Source organism: Schistocerca piceifrons, chromosome 10, assembly GCF_021461385.2.
Source record: "Schistocerca piceifrons isolate TAMUIC-IGC-003096 chromosome 10, iqSchPice1.1, whole genome shotgun sequence".
NCBI classification, from domain to species: Eukaryota; Metazoa; Arthropoda; class Insecta; order Orthoptera; family Acrididae; genus Schistocerca; species Schistocerca piceifrons.
The window spans coordinates 53,243,312-53,256,232 of NC_060147.1; the positions used below are offsets into that span (position 1 = coordinate 53,243,312).

General features: G+C 42.0%; 1 protein-coding gene across 1 annotated transcript in view; it reads left to right on the plus strand.

Annotated features, from left to right (window-relative positions):
• LOC124718966 (tubulin-specific chaperone D) overlaps nucleotides 1-12,921 on the plus strand; it is a 189,516-nt gene that overhangs the window by 66,427 nt on the left and 110,168 nt on the right. Inside the window, exon 7 of the mRNA XM_047244636.1 lies at nucleotides 6,760-6,989. Coding sequence (XP_047100592.1) covers nucleotides 6,760-6,989 — 230 coding nt within the window. The remainder of the gene's footprint in view (nucleotides 1-6,759; nucleotides 6,990-12,921) is intronic.

Consider the following 12,921-nt stretch of genomic DNA (forward strand, 5'->3'; position numbering starts at 1 on the left):
CACAAAATTATGCACTGGTGCTTTGTGGATACAGAGCTAGCACCTGACAATGTCTCAGATGCGTTCCACTTGTTTTAGTTCAGGCAAATCTGGTGACCAAGATTATCAGTGTGAGCACACTATCATGTTCCTCAAACCACAATAGTGTGATTCTGGGCTTTGTACGGCCTTGGGACCCCGTGTTCTTGAGATTTGGATTGGTAAGTGCTGCCAGTCCTCTGTCACTGTAAGCTCTGGGCAGGCTTCAGTGACCACTGTGTGGTATGGCAGTGGAATGTTGTGTGTCACAGGGAACTGGGAATTTGGCTTTGCCCAGATCATGTGGATGCAAAAAGCCTCTATAAAAACCACTCAATCTCAAGGTGTGCTGTGTGATGATGAGATGCATAGCTGTTGAGGTGGAACAATTGTTAGCTGGCAACCTCTGGAAAACTTGCCGCATCACAGGTGTATAAGGCTTACCAAGGCTCGCGGGGCTCTGTGTAGGTGGACTTTTATTTCCTTAGCTGCTCTCGGGACTGAGATGGATACTTCGAAGTTTTCTGTTCCATGTCCCAGTGGAATGGGTGGCCTGCTGGGAGGTACCAACACCGAATCAAATAAGAGGACTTGTGTAACCAGTCCTCTGGACTCAGGAATATTACAGAATTCTGGTGTGTTCAGTAACAGAATGCTTGCAGCTGGGCAGATTGTGTTTTTATTGGTTAAACGAAAAGAGGGAAGTTCTGAAAAAGTGTTACCTTTTTACATACAAAATGGTTTTTAGGGGATTGCAGGTACTTTAAAAGCACTTAAGCTGTTATGAAATGGGACATTGCTGATGGAAGTATCAAGTTCCCAACAATGACAAACCTGCAGAAGGCCAAAACTTGGGGAATGACCTCCACACTACATTAAACTACAGTAAAGGCGTTGTGACTTGTAGAGAATGGTAGACATCCCCAAGGTATACCTTAAAGTTGAATGGGTCCAAGTCGGCATTGCAAATATGCAGAATATTATGAAAAGGGTGGAAAGTGATCAGATTAAATCAGACTTATTCATCTTTACTTTTAATAGCACAAAACTCTCGGAACATATTAAGGCAAATTTTCCTCGCATAACTGTGTGTCCCTGTGTCCTCAACCCAATGCGCTGTTTTAAATGCCAGAACTTTAGGCACGCCACCTTAGGGTGTAACAGTGAAGCCACTTGGGACAAATTTGACAAGGCCGCCCATGATGGAGTTGGTTGCTCCTCCCCTCAGAAGTGTGTAAATTACTCTGGGGATCACCCTGTCTGCAGTAGCGACTGCAGTCTTTTCCTTGAAGAAAGGAAGGTACAGGAGATTAAAACATCGAAACGCATGCCATATGGTGAGACCAAGAGGATTTATAAAGTTGTGCAGCCTCCCACATTGACTGCATCTTTTTCTTCATCCCTTAAATAGGCAGTTTCTACAGCCAACTCTTCTACCCAAATGGAGGTTTCTGGTGTCAGCACTAGAACCTGTGTTTGTAGTGCACAAGTCAAGCTGCAGTTGTTTCAGAGCCCATAGCCCTCCTAAGAAAGTCATATAAGGCAACGGTTACCACTATTGCAGAGTTGCTGATACCTGCAAAAGCAGAGCTTGGTAAAAAATCCGGCATTGCCTCCACCGCCTCTGTGGTAGCTCGTACAAAGCCCTCCCAGACCAAAAAAGCAAATGGGAAGCTTCCACTGCAGGCGAAAATAGGCGGTAAGTCATCAGACCGAGCTGATGTCATTCGACTTCACGTTCTATTGCTTCTGCTGCAGAGCCGATGGACTGCGAAGTCTGCACGGGGCAACCATCTTGCCCCAAGGCTGCTTGTCATCCTGTTGCGGGCTCCCCACCCCAGTGGAAAGACAGGTGAAAGTGCAACCCCTACGATAAATGGTTCCCATACTACAGCGAAGCAGAAATGGGTTCAGGATTTGTGGAGGAACTGAAATATAGGCAAACCCCCTGTGATTGTGTTTACAGGAAACACATATCAAAGCCACAGACACCACTGTGCTATGGGGCTGTACCCTCCACCAAAATGATAGCCTGACTGGAGAAAGAGCCAAGGGAAGGGTTGCTGTGTTTGTAAATAACACTCACTGCTCCTCTGGTGTCTCCTTGATTACTGACCAACAAGCAATATCTGTTGCTGTTTGTGGGGATCAGAAGATCGCATCTTCATCCTGTATTTAACTCTGCAGGATGCGGTGCACTCTGAGGCTCTCACAGTGCTTATAGCACAACTTCCACACCCATTTCTCCTGCTAGGTGATTTCAATGCCCATAATGTATTATGGGGTTCGACCTAGACTTCCCCCAGGAGTTGAGTTTTGGAGAACCTCATGATATCTCAGGAGCTGTGCATCATCAACACAGGCAGTCCCATTCATTTCACGCTGGTACTGGGTCATCTTTAGCCATCACTACTTTGCATTGTGGATCCCGCTACTGGATGGAGAATTGCTTGCTGAAATGGATGGGCAGCAGAGCTAACTGGAAGCTGTTCAGCCAGCTGGCTGTGTCTGAACACTGTGACATCGTCTAGGAATGGGTGGTCTACATCATGGAAGTGATCTGTCATGCTGCTGACTTATGCATCCCAAAGTCTTCAGGTCATCTTAGGAAGTGATCTGTACCTTGGTGGACTGATGAGCGCCGTTCAGCAATCTGGAACAGACGTGCGGGTCTTCGACGGTTTAAATGCTGGCCAACAGCAGACAACCTCACACCCTTTCAAGCCGTAACAAACCTCGCAGCCTTTCAAGCTGCAAGAGCCAAGGCTCGACGTGTAATTAAGGAGAGCAGAAAATGGTTGTGGCTTGTGTTCCTGGACTTCACCAACTGTTCCACTTGTATGGGAAACTATCCGGATGATTTCTGGTAAACACATTCATTTACCAATGTGCTGAAATGGGTGTCTCCAAACAATTTGTGGAGACAGTGCTCAGACAGTGGCACAGCATTTTGCAGTGACTACTGCCAGTGCCAGGCACGATCCGGTATTTCGATGCTACTGTGCGACTGCAGAGTGGAGCAAGTTGGACTTGAGGTCCCACAATTCTGACCTGTACAACTGCCATTTCTCCATGCGGGAGCTGGAATCGGCACTGTCTGAGACTCGTCATACTGCACCTTTTTACGACACTATCCAGTACTGCATGCTTCAATACTCACCAGCACCATCAAAGGAAATCCTCCCCAAATGTTTTGGCCTTATATGGCAGACAGCCAACTTTCCCAGCTCGTAGAGAGAAGCAATTCTGATTCTTCTCTTCAAACCTGGAAAGGATTGCACATGGTTCAGTAGTTACCGGAGTGTCGCCTTAACGAGCTGTGTAGGAAAGACCCCGGAATGAATGGGTAACCATCATCTGGTGTGGCTGTTACAGATCAAGCAACTGCTTAGCTGCTCTCAGTGTGGATTCCTGAGAATTTGGGCCACTATCGACAACCTGACCTTACTAGAGGCGGCTATTCAACAGGTTTTCCTACGTAAACATCACTGTCTTGCTATATTCTTTGATATTGGCAAGGGGTACAGGACTACTTGGAGACACAATAATCTCGAGCAACTCCATCAATGGGGCTTTCATGGCCAACTCCACACTTTTGTATGGTCCTTCCTAAATAAATGCTTTTTTAGATCCCAAGTTGATGATGTGCTGTCAGACCATTTTGAGCAGTAGAATGGTGTTCCTCAGTGCAGTGCTTTAAGTGTTACCCTCTTTGCCATAGCCATAAACAGTATCACGTCTGTGATAAGGAGTCCTGTATAGTTCTTCTTATTTGTGGATGATTTTGCTATTTTTTGTTCCTCCTCCAGTCAATTTACAGTACAGAGGTTAGAGGAATGGACATCAAAGACAGGTTTCAGCTTTCTGCAGATAAACCTGTGTATGTTCAGTTTAAAATTGTTCTCATCATATGCTTAATTTACCTGACATGCATATGAGGGACACCATTCTACAGTTTACAGACTCATCGAGGTTTATGGGCCTCATTTTTTACTACAAACTGTCATGGTTACCACACCTGAGGGACCTGAAAGCCAAACTCAGAAGGCACTGAATATTCTAAAGTGCCTTAGCCGCAGGTCCTTGGGAGCAGACAGTGTGCATCTGCTCCAGTTTTATAGGACTTTTGTGTGTTCACGGCTAGACTATGGATGCTCGGTGTATGGATCAGCGAGGCCATCTTTCTTTAAGATTACTGATGCTATCCACCATGAGGGAATTAGGTTAACTCCAGGTGCTTACATGACCAGTCCCATACCCAGCTCTCTGCTGAGGCTGGTGAATCACCACTTACTGTCCGACAAGAACAACTCATTGTGCATCGGGCATGTAAGTACCTCTTAGTTCTGATTTCACTTGCGTACCATATACTGTTGCTTGTCCACCTCTGGTACACCCCTTTTCTGCAAATGTTCACAAGCAACAATGGCTTTTGGGTTCCACGTGCATTGAGCGCTGGAGTCACTTTGTGTGGAGCGCGTGCAGCCCCAAATCCAAGTTTTTAATCAGCTGTCACCATGGTTGATGCAGAGGTTCACTCCTGGATATGTTTTTAATATATTATTTTCTGCCATTTTAACTGAGCACCACAAGTCTACAGATGCCTCTACAGATGGGTCGAAACAAGGGACTATGTTGGTTACTCTGTTGTTTTTACCGATTGTGTCCTCAAGATCCAACTGCATCGAGACTTAACTGTATTCGACACAGAACTGTGTGCAATCTTGCAGGCACTGGAGCAGATGAAGCATGTGTGGAATGCTAAATTCCTTGTCTGTTCCAATTCTCTGAGTGCTCTTCACTCTCGACAACATTTGTACCTGGCAGATAAAGTAGTCCAGAATATACAGGATGCCCTCCTCCAGCTGCAACAGTTGTGGAAGGAGGTGTCTTCCTGCTGAGAACCAGGGTACATGGGTACTGCAGGGAATAAAAGGGCAGGTGTCGCAGCCAAGGATGCGTGTAGTGATCCTCAGTTATTTCAGTGTGCTATTTCCATGTATGCTATCACCTCGCTGTTAAGGTACAGAGTCATGTGTCGATGGGAAGATGTGTGGCTGGAACTGACTGACAATGAGCTGCATCTAGTAAAGCCCACTATGAGGTTGCAGTGTACTTCCTTTCAGCCACAAAGACAGGATGAAGTTCTCCTTACCCATCTGCACATAGGCCACATTACTGTGACACATGGCTTCTTGCTCCAGTGAGAGAATCTTCCTGTGTGTGGTGCTTGTGGCATACAGATCACTGTGTGCCACATGTTACTAGACTGTGTTTTATTTTCAAACCAGAGGGCAGTGACAGATTTGCCAGCAGATCTGCCCTCTATTTTAAGTGATGTTGAAACAAATGTGGTTCATGTTTTACGGTTTTGTGATCTACCAACCTAAAATTTTAGGGAGATGTTCTTTATGTGATAACAGGGTGACTGCCCCCCATTTTTTTGCCTCGAGTGGTCAGCCAATAACATTTCCCTTTGCCTTTTGTTTTGATCTTCTGTGGTTTTACTTCTGTTTTAATTCCATGTATAGCACCTTTCACCCTTCTCTGATGTATTAAGGCCTGTGAGATAGAGTGATTGTTTGGTTTAATCTTAGTGAAGTTGCAGTGAGTGAATGAGTCTCATTTTATAGGTTTCCTCTAAACTGTATGATAAAGGGGTGCTGGTGGCTTTCAATAATGTTCATGTAGTCCACTGCTATAGTGGTGCTTTCAATTACTACCACAGGCCCCATTGGAACTTAGGTGAATGTGTTTCACAGCATAATACTGCCTCCCCCCTCTTCACCCCTGCTCTAACCTTCCCTCCCCTCCTCGCCCCTCCTCCCTCCTCCTCTTCCGTTCTCGCACCTCCCTTCCCTCCTCCCTCCTCGTTCTTCCTCTCCTCCCCCCCCCCCCTTTTCTCCCTGGCCTGTGTCTGTATAGCAGGGAGCAGTGCACGCTTTGGGCAGTTATCCAGACAAGACTGTTGACATAAGAAATATGATTTGTCCTGCCAGGCAAACATTTTCATTGAACCACACTGCAATCTTGATGGTCCAGCTGTCCATTGCAAAAATAATTGATAATGCTGTCGGGTCAGCATGGGAGCAATGAGGGATGGTGTGCTGCAGAGCTTCACTTTCAGCAGTGTGCGCTAAGCACTGTGGTCCGAAAAAGTTTTACCTACACGTGCGGCATTCTGTGGCAGATCTGATGAAAAAGTACTTACAACTCTGGTGCCTGCACCAAAATTGTACTTTTTCGTCAGCTCTGTCACGGAAGGCTGCATGCTCTCCTTTGTAGACCATGCAAGCCTCAACCTTCCACATTCTGTGGCAAGGCTCGGACATCCACCACTGTTTTACCTGCTTGTGGTTGCATTTCAAGATCAAAAATATTGAGAATTATTTAATAGTAATTAGCCATGCCAGTGATAGCGTAGCTACTGGGAGGGTTGCATAAGCCAGACAGGCCTCAGCAGAGGGCTCAAGCGAAGAGTGTCCCATACGTTAGGGAAGGGAGAGAGGAGACTTTGCTAACTGTCTGTGTGCTTAGACAAAAGGGTGGCATCCCCAATAATGCATTCGGGGTTGGGGGCTAACAACCCACATCCCATAAACCACATTATTGAAGAAACAGAAGAAATATGAAAAAAATAAAGAAAATCGTTTTACAGTCTACTACGACTTTTGTATTTTTATTTGAATGCTTATCCGAATGCCGGTGCATACTAACGAGCCTAATATGCGGGGTTTTCAGGTCGCAGGGGCTTGCTGCTGCCTGCCCGCCTGCCCACCGTGGTGCCGGTCGTGCTGAAGGCTCTGACGTACGACGAGCCCTGTGGCAGTTCCTCTGTGGGGATCCACATACGGGATGCGGCCTGCTATGTGTGCTGGTCGTTTGCCCGTGCGTACGATCGAGACGTGCTCGCACCCTTTGTGAAAGACATTGCGGCGACGTTGCTTGTGGTTGCATCGTTTGACAGGGAGGTGAGTATCTCTAGTCAAATTTCTGCAAAAGTACACATTGAAGGTGTCGGAGAGACATAGTTATGAGCCACATGGAACTACGATTGAGATGCATCAGTTTAAAGTTTCACGGAAATCTAAAAATGTTTAATACATAATAGAAGCCTTCTTTGTCCTTCAAACACTTGCTTAATACTTGCAAAGTTTGTAGTGAAATAGTCTACTCTCATTATGTTATGTAATATTAATTTTAGATTCAGTGTAATTAAGATGTAATTAATAGTGCCTATATAGAGTATATCTCCCAGAAAATAATTTAAAACATAAAATATAAATTTGTATGGATTTATTTTAACTTACTCTTACACAGTGACCAGTATTTATAATTTTTACACGTGTGTACATACATCGTAGGTGACAGAGAATACTAAGTTATTTTACACTGAGACCATTACATAGTCGCGCGGGATTAGCCGTGTGATGACCTTAGCAGTTAAGTCCATAAGATTTCACACACATTTGAACATTTGACCATTACATCAAGGAAGTCCCTCTACCTCATCATTGTTCATACTATTTCCTGCACATGACCAAAAGAAATCTTGATTTACTGCAGGTATGTGTGTAATAAGAGACAGTACAACACCAGTTTTTTTTTCTGACTAGTTAGAAGGGCTTTCTGTACTTTATTGGCAGCTGATACGGATCTGATTCAACAAACCTTCCTTTCCTCTCGATATGAATATCCACTGACGTGAAGGTGCTTATGTCTGAATAACAGTGCTTTACACTTATCTTGAAGGGATCCACAGACTGTATAGCTTCACTGAAATAAAGGGAATTTTCAGATGTGAATAACATAAGTTCTCAGTCAGTGTCTTCAGGAATTCCAGACTTCTGAAGTCTTCTCTTTCCATTTTAGTCACTGTGAAATTTTTTGGACTATTGGTTTTATTACTTCTGCCCATTCATCTACTGTGTACAGTATTGTTTGTTTGTTTCTTGCATACACTTCATTGTGACCAAAATCACGTTTGCAAGGAGTCTGATGTGATGTACCACAGGGAAGTAATGCTGAACAGATTGAAATCTTGTGGTAGCAACAAGGGACCTCTCCAAAGCAATAATAGTCCAATTCTTTGCCTCTCCCTTGCAGTCATCTGATTATATGGAGATGTTTTGTTTGAGGATTAGTCATTTCTAAGTACAGTATAACTCTGCTTTTAAATTACCGGAATTATCGTTTTCCTGCCATTTATGACATTTTCTGTTGGTCCCGTCAAATTTCCTGTGCCCACAATTTTTATTTGCACCTGATTTTGTGTCAACATATTTATAATTTTCCCGCGATTTACGCATTACAATAAAAAGTTTGCGGAGAAAAAATGATGCTGGCATGATGTTGGCCATCCAGTAGCGTTTACAAATATTATGTGGTTAAGTTTATTGACACCATGGCACTCTACTCAGCAGATTTGAAACGGTAAACGTGTAAAAGTTGTAACAATTCGTGCTCTATCTCCCGCTACTGCCAACCTCTGCTTGGCGTGGTGGCTGATATGAGTAACTAGGTTCATTCGAATAAAGATATCATGACCAATCACAACCACTTCCAAACTATCTCTACTGTGCAAATGCAGTCTTGTGATTGTTGTGATCATCGTGACACCTTTGTCGAACCATATTTAGCGTGTTCCTGCATATGGCCATTTGGCGCGGTAGTTGACACCATCATTCAATTTGTGCCAGTAATGTATTTTATTCATGCTGAGCAAAACGTGTTTTGAGAATTTATTCTTGTTGTCAAGTGCAGTATTTAGATATGTATTTCTTGTGATGTTACACAAACAAACAATGTGAGTGATAGTGTGTGTGTGTGTGTGTGTGTGTGTGTGTGTGTGTGTGTGTGTTTTTCTACATAGCTGACAAGGCACAGTACCTGATAACCACAAAAAGACGACTAAAGTGCAAGAGATGCAGAATAACACATATTCAACCACCATACAAAGTACTTATTTACATATTTGCACTTGACAATGATAAAAAATTCTTGAAAGGCGTCATGCTACACATGAAAAAATACTTAACTAGTACAGTATTTCATTATTTAAATAATGAATGACAGCTGCAGGCTTTCAAAAACATCGATTATGAAATATGAAATGGATTCAAACGTTTTTACTTCCCAACAGTTATCAGTTCCAGTTACATCAGCAGTTTTTATTCTATAATAAACCATCATTAGATAATAAACAAGACCGTGACAAGTCTTTTGATGCCTGTTATGTACATATATGATACATAAAGTGCAAGGGAGTACCCTATACATAACTTTTACAACTTAAAACATTATTTCCCACATTTTACACATTCCCGCATTTTATACCATTTTTTTTGAAGTCCCTTGAAAAGTGTAAAAGTAGGGTTTTCACTGTACTTTAACAAGCAGCTCCCAAAGTCATCTGAACCCCTCCCTCTACCTTTTTCGCTACACAGAAACATATAACCCTTATTTGATCTGCAGTTGTGGATACCATAATTGTATGTATATATTTTCCTCTTGTAAAATGCTGGACCAACTGGTAGTTTAGGTTGGGGAACAATCGCTGCATGTCCATTGCTGTCACATGGCGCCCGTTCGAGTTCTCTTAACCTGTGCAGTTAAAGACACAATCATATTTTGTCCACTGGCAGCCTTTATGACATGCAGTTCATAACCTGCTTTTATTTGCAGCATGAGTAGTTATCACGAAATAAGGATGCAATTGTGAGATCACATTCCAAATACATTTTGTTGGAGTTCTGCTGCCTACTCTAATGTCTGTTATATTTTGGTATGAAATTGAGAAAATCCTTGACACCTTGTACAGCCTCATCTTGGAATTTATATTGGTAGTTTCCAAGTTTTCCAGAACAGGAAAAAAAAGTGTGTATATTCTCTTTCTAATACAAATGTTTCTACAGTATTCTATTTGAGTAAGTGCCTAACATGATAGTACAGTGTATCATACAAACGTCTTTCATCTTCTTTTGGAATTGCAAAACCCTGCTTCATTTGCTGTTGTAAATTACTCACTCTTCCTGCATGATTCTGTAAGCCATGAACCCTTGTGAAATCTTCCTTGCAGATCATGACTTCCTTTGCACATAGCTTCGTGTTACATGAAAACATAACAGCCTTAGATGCCATTTCCTTGGTAGTCGTTTTTGGATAGCTGTGAAAGAAATTGTGATAATAGAGAAAAAAAAATTGCAAGATATTAGACCTTCTGTATTTAAAAACTGAACAAACCTCCACTTTTTTAGTACCTTTTGTATGCAGCTCATCAAGTAAGTATTCTGGGTATTAAAGTTTCATGTGTCCCAAAGTTAATGGAAAATGTTTTCTTCTTCCCCAAGTAGTTTTGTGTAGTGCTTATTTGAACAAGTACAGGAACTTCCTGTAGAGGCTACATGAACAGTCTTGTTGGTTTTTGAAGACATGCTGCTGAAAAATAGCATTTCGTCAACATTTTGCATTAACTTTTTTCCTATTTACTCTACATATTTAAAGCTGTTTATATGAACAGGAAATTAGTCTCAGAATTTGTGTGAGATATAGTCATAAACCAACAAAAAATAGAATACCACCGAAATTGCTGTCATGAGACAAATATTTTTACAAGTCTGTTGCCATTAAAATTACATTGTGGCAGGAATAATCATTCATATAAATGTGCTCACAAAGTTTCATCATTAACATGCAGTATGGTGACCAAATGTGTCAGCAAGGTTAAGAGGAACAAAGTCACGAGCTACAGGACATTAGTCACCAGAAATAAAGCCGTTTAATTGTTTGTAGTGTATTGGTGTCATGCTCTTCTCAAATGAGAGGAAATGAATGCAGTCGAAGGAAACTAAAGAAACACACCTATTCTTTTGGCTTTAGAACTAAATGCCATTATCCATTCCTGTTATATAGTTTTAACTGTCACATCTTTTCTGTCTGCTTTCAGTATGAGAGCATGAACCTTAAACAGACAAAGAGGCGTCAAAAGCTGCATGGTGAATGTATCCTGATACAATAAACCAGACAGTCCAGCACAAAAGCAGGGTTTGTTGTATGTTTAGTGATTTGATAAGTTTCTGTGGTCTTCATCCAGTGACATCGTGCATTGTTGTCGTGAATACTTACAATAATATCACTGCTGTCATGTTGATATAAATACGTCGACAAACACTTTGGTTCAAGTGATCGACCTTGTACTTCACTGTATTCGTGATGCATTGGTGAAAATTTCTGGTGCTGAAACCTGGGGAGGGAGCTTGTGGGCTACTATTGGGTGACACACTCCCACCTTCTTGTCACTAATGGAAGGTGGAGCTGCCGCAACACCTCAAAAGTTATGGCACCAATTGCATGCTGTACAGTAGGCACTACGTGGAAGATTATTACAATGGCCCTCTACTCTTATGACTGATAAGACAATTATTATGGCTCACGGTGCCTACTGTTGCTTTTAGGGAAGCATTAAGAAGTTCCTTGTCTTAACCAAAAAGATTGCAGAGTTGTGAGCATTTAATTCAAAAGTTTTTTCATTAATTGTTCATGTCATAGTCATTAACATCCCTGGCTATCTGTGAGTCATTTATTGTGAGCTGTTCCTTCATGTAGCCCAACTTTACGCACTTGTTACAGTGGAATATATGATGGTGTACTTAGCATATTATTAGAAAGCTAATAACAGCAATGTCTCTTGAAGATTTATAAGGCTAGTATCTGCAATTGAAGAATTTTAAGATGACACACCACTCCAGAATATTAAGTATTGCAGGGAACACTGGGAAGAAGCAGCTTGAAAACACTTCACACCATTCAACAATTAACTTGACAAGGCGAAACGTGCAATTTTCAAAGTCTGAGATGCTATCAAGAAAAAATTGTCTGTTTCTACTGTGACATTGTGTTTGAATGATCCAGTCTCATCTGTGGTTCTGATTTCTATGACAATTAAATTGCCCTCTATTAAGCTTGAACCTTTCTCTGGAGACACTGAGAGCTGGCCCAGATTTTGGGAACTGTTTGAAAGCTGTATTTATAGTAATGCTTTTGTGACTACTATTAATAAACACATGTTCTTAAGAGGATATCTTGAATGTGAGCCCAAACAACTGTTTGATGGCATTGCAGTGATTTCTTCGACTTACGATGACACTTGCTATACTCTTCAGGTAAGGTATGGAGACTGCAACCACATTATGCAGGGTCACTTAGACTACTTAGAACCATTTGGGTTGAATGTCTTCAATCGAGTAATAGAACATTCATAGAATACAATAGGCATATCCGAACTATGAAGTCATTGAGTGGAGATGTAAATGCCTGTGACAAGTATCACATGCCAAAAATTTTGCGCACTTTCCCCACAGACATTTGTCGGTGCTGAAGAATCTACATCAAGAGGGAGAAACTATCCCTAGATGACATACTGTGTTTAATGTAATTTTTAGCCAAAGAGATTTACAGTGCACTCACTGCACAAAAGGTATGCAAAGACACGGAATTCACAAGCACATTACCTGCTGCCACAGCTCTCCCCAATATTAATTCCAATCACAGGCATTCGAAGCACAATATCACATGTTCCATGAAGCTTTATTGCAGTTTTTGTGAATGTAGTGACCCCTGGGCACAAGACTGCAAGATAATAAAGGACACTCCAGAGCAGCTCAAGCTGTTAAGAGCAAGAAATTTGTGTTTTCTCTGCCTCAATCAGGGCCACAGTGTCAAAATTGTTTGGAAAAAGAAAGAGCAATCTGCTCTTATGGCACAATATACCCAATTGCAGACCAGCAGCGAGTAGTTTTGCCTCTCTTGAAAATTCACTATCATCTACTCAAGAACATTTCACATTGCTGAGAAATGTTTTGCTGCCTTTAGACAATGCAGAAATGATGGTCTAAGACATGTTTA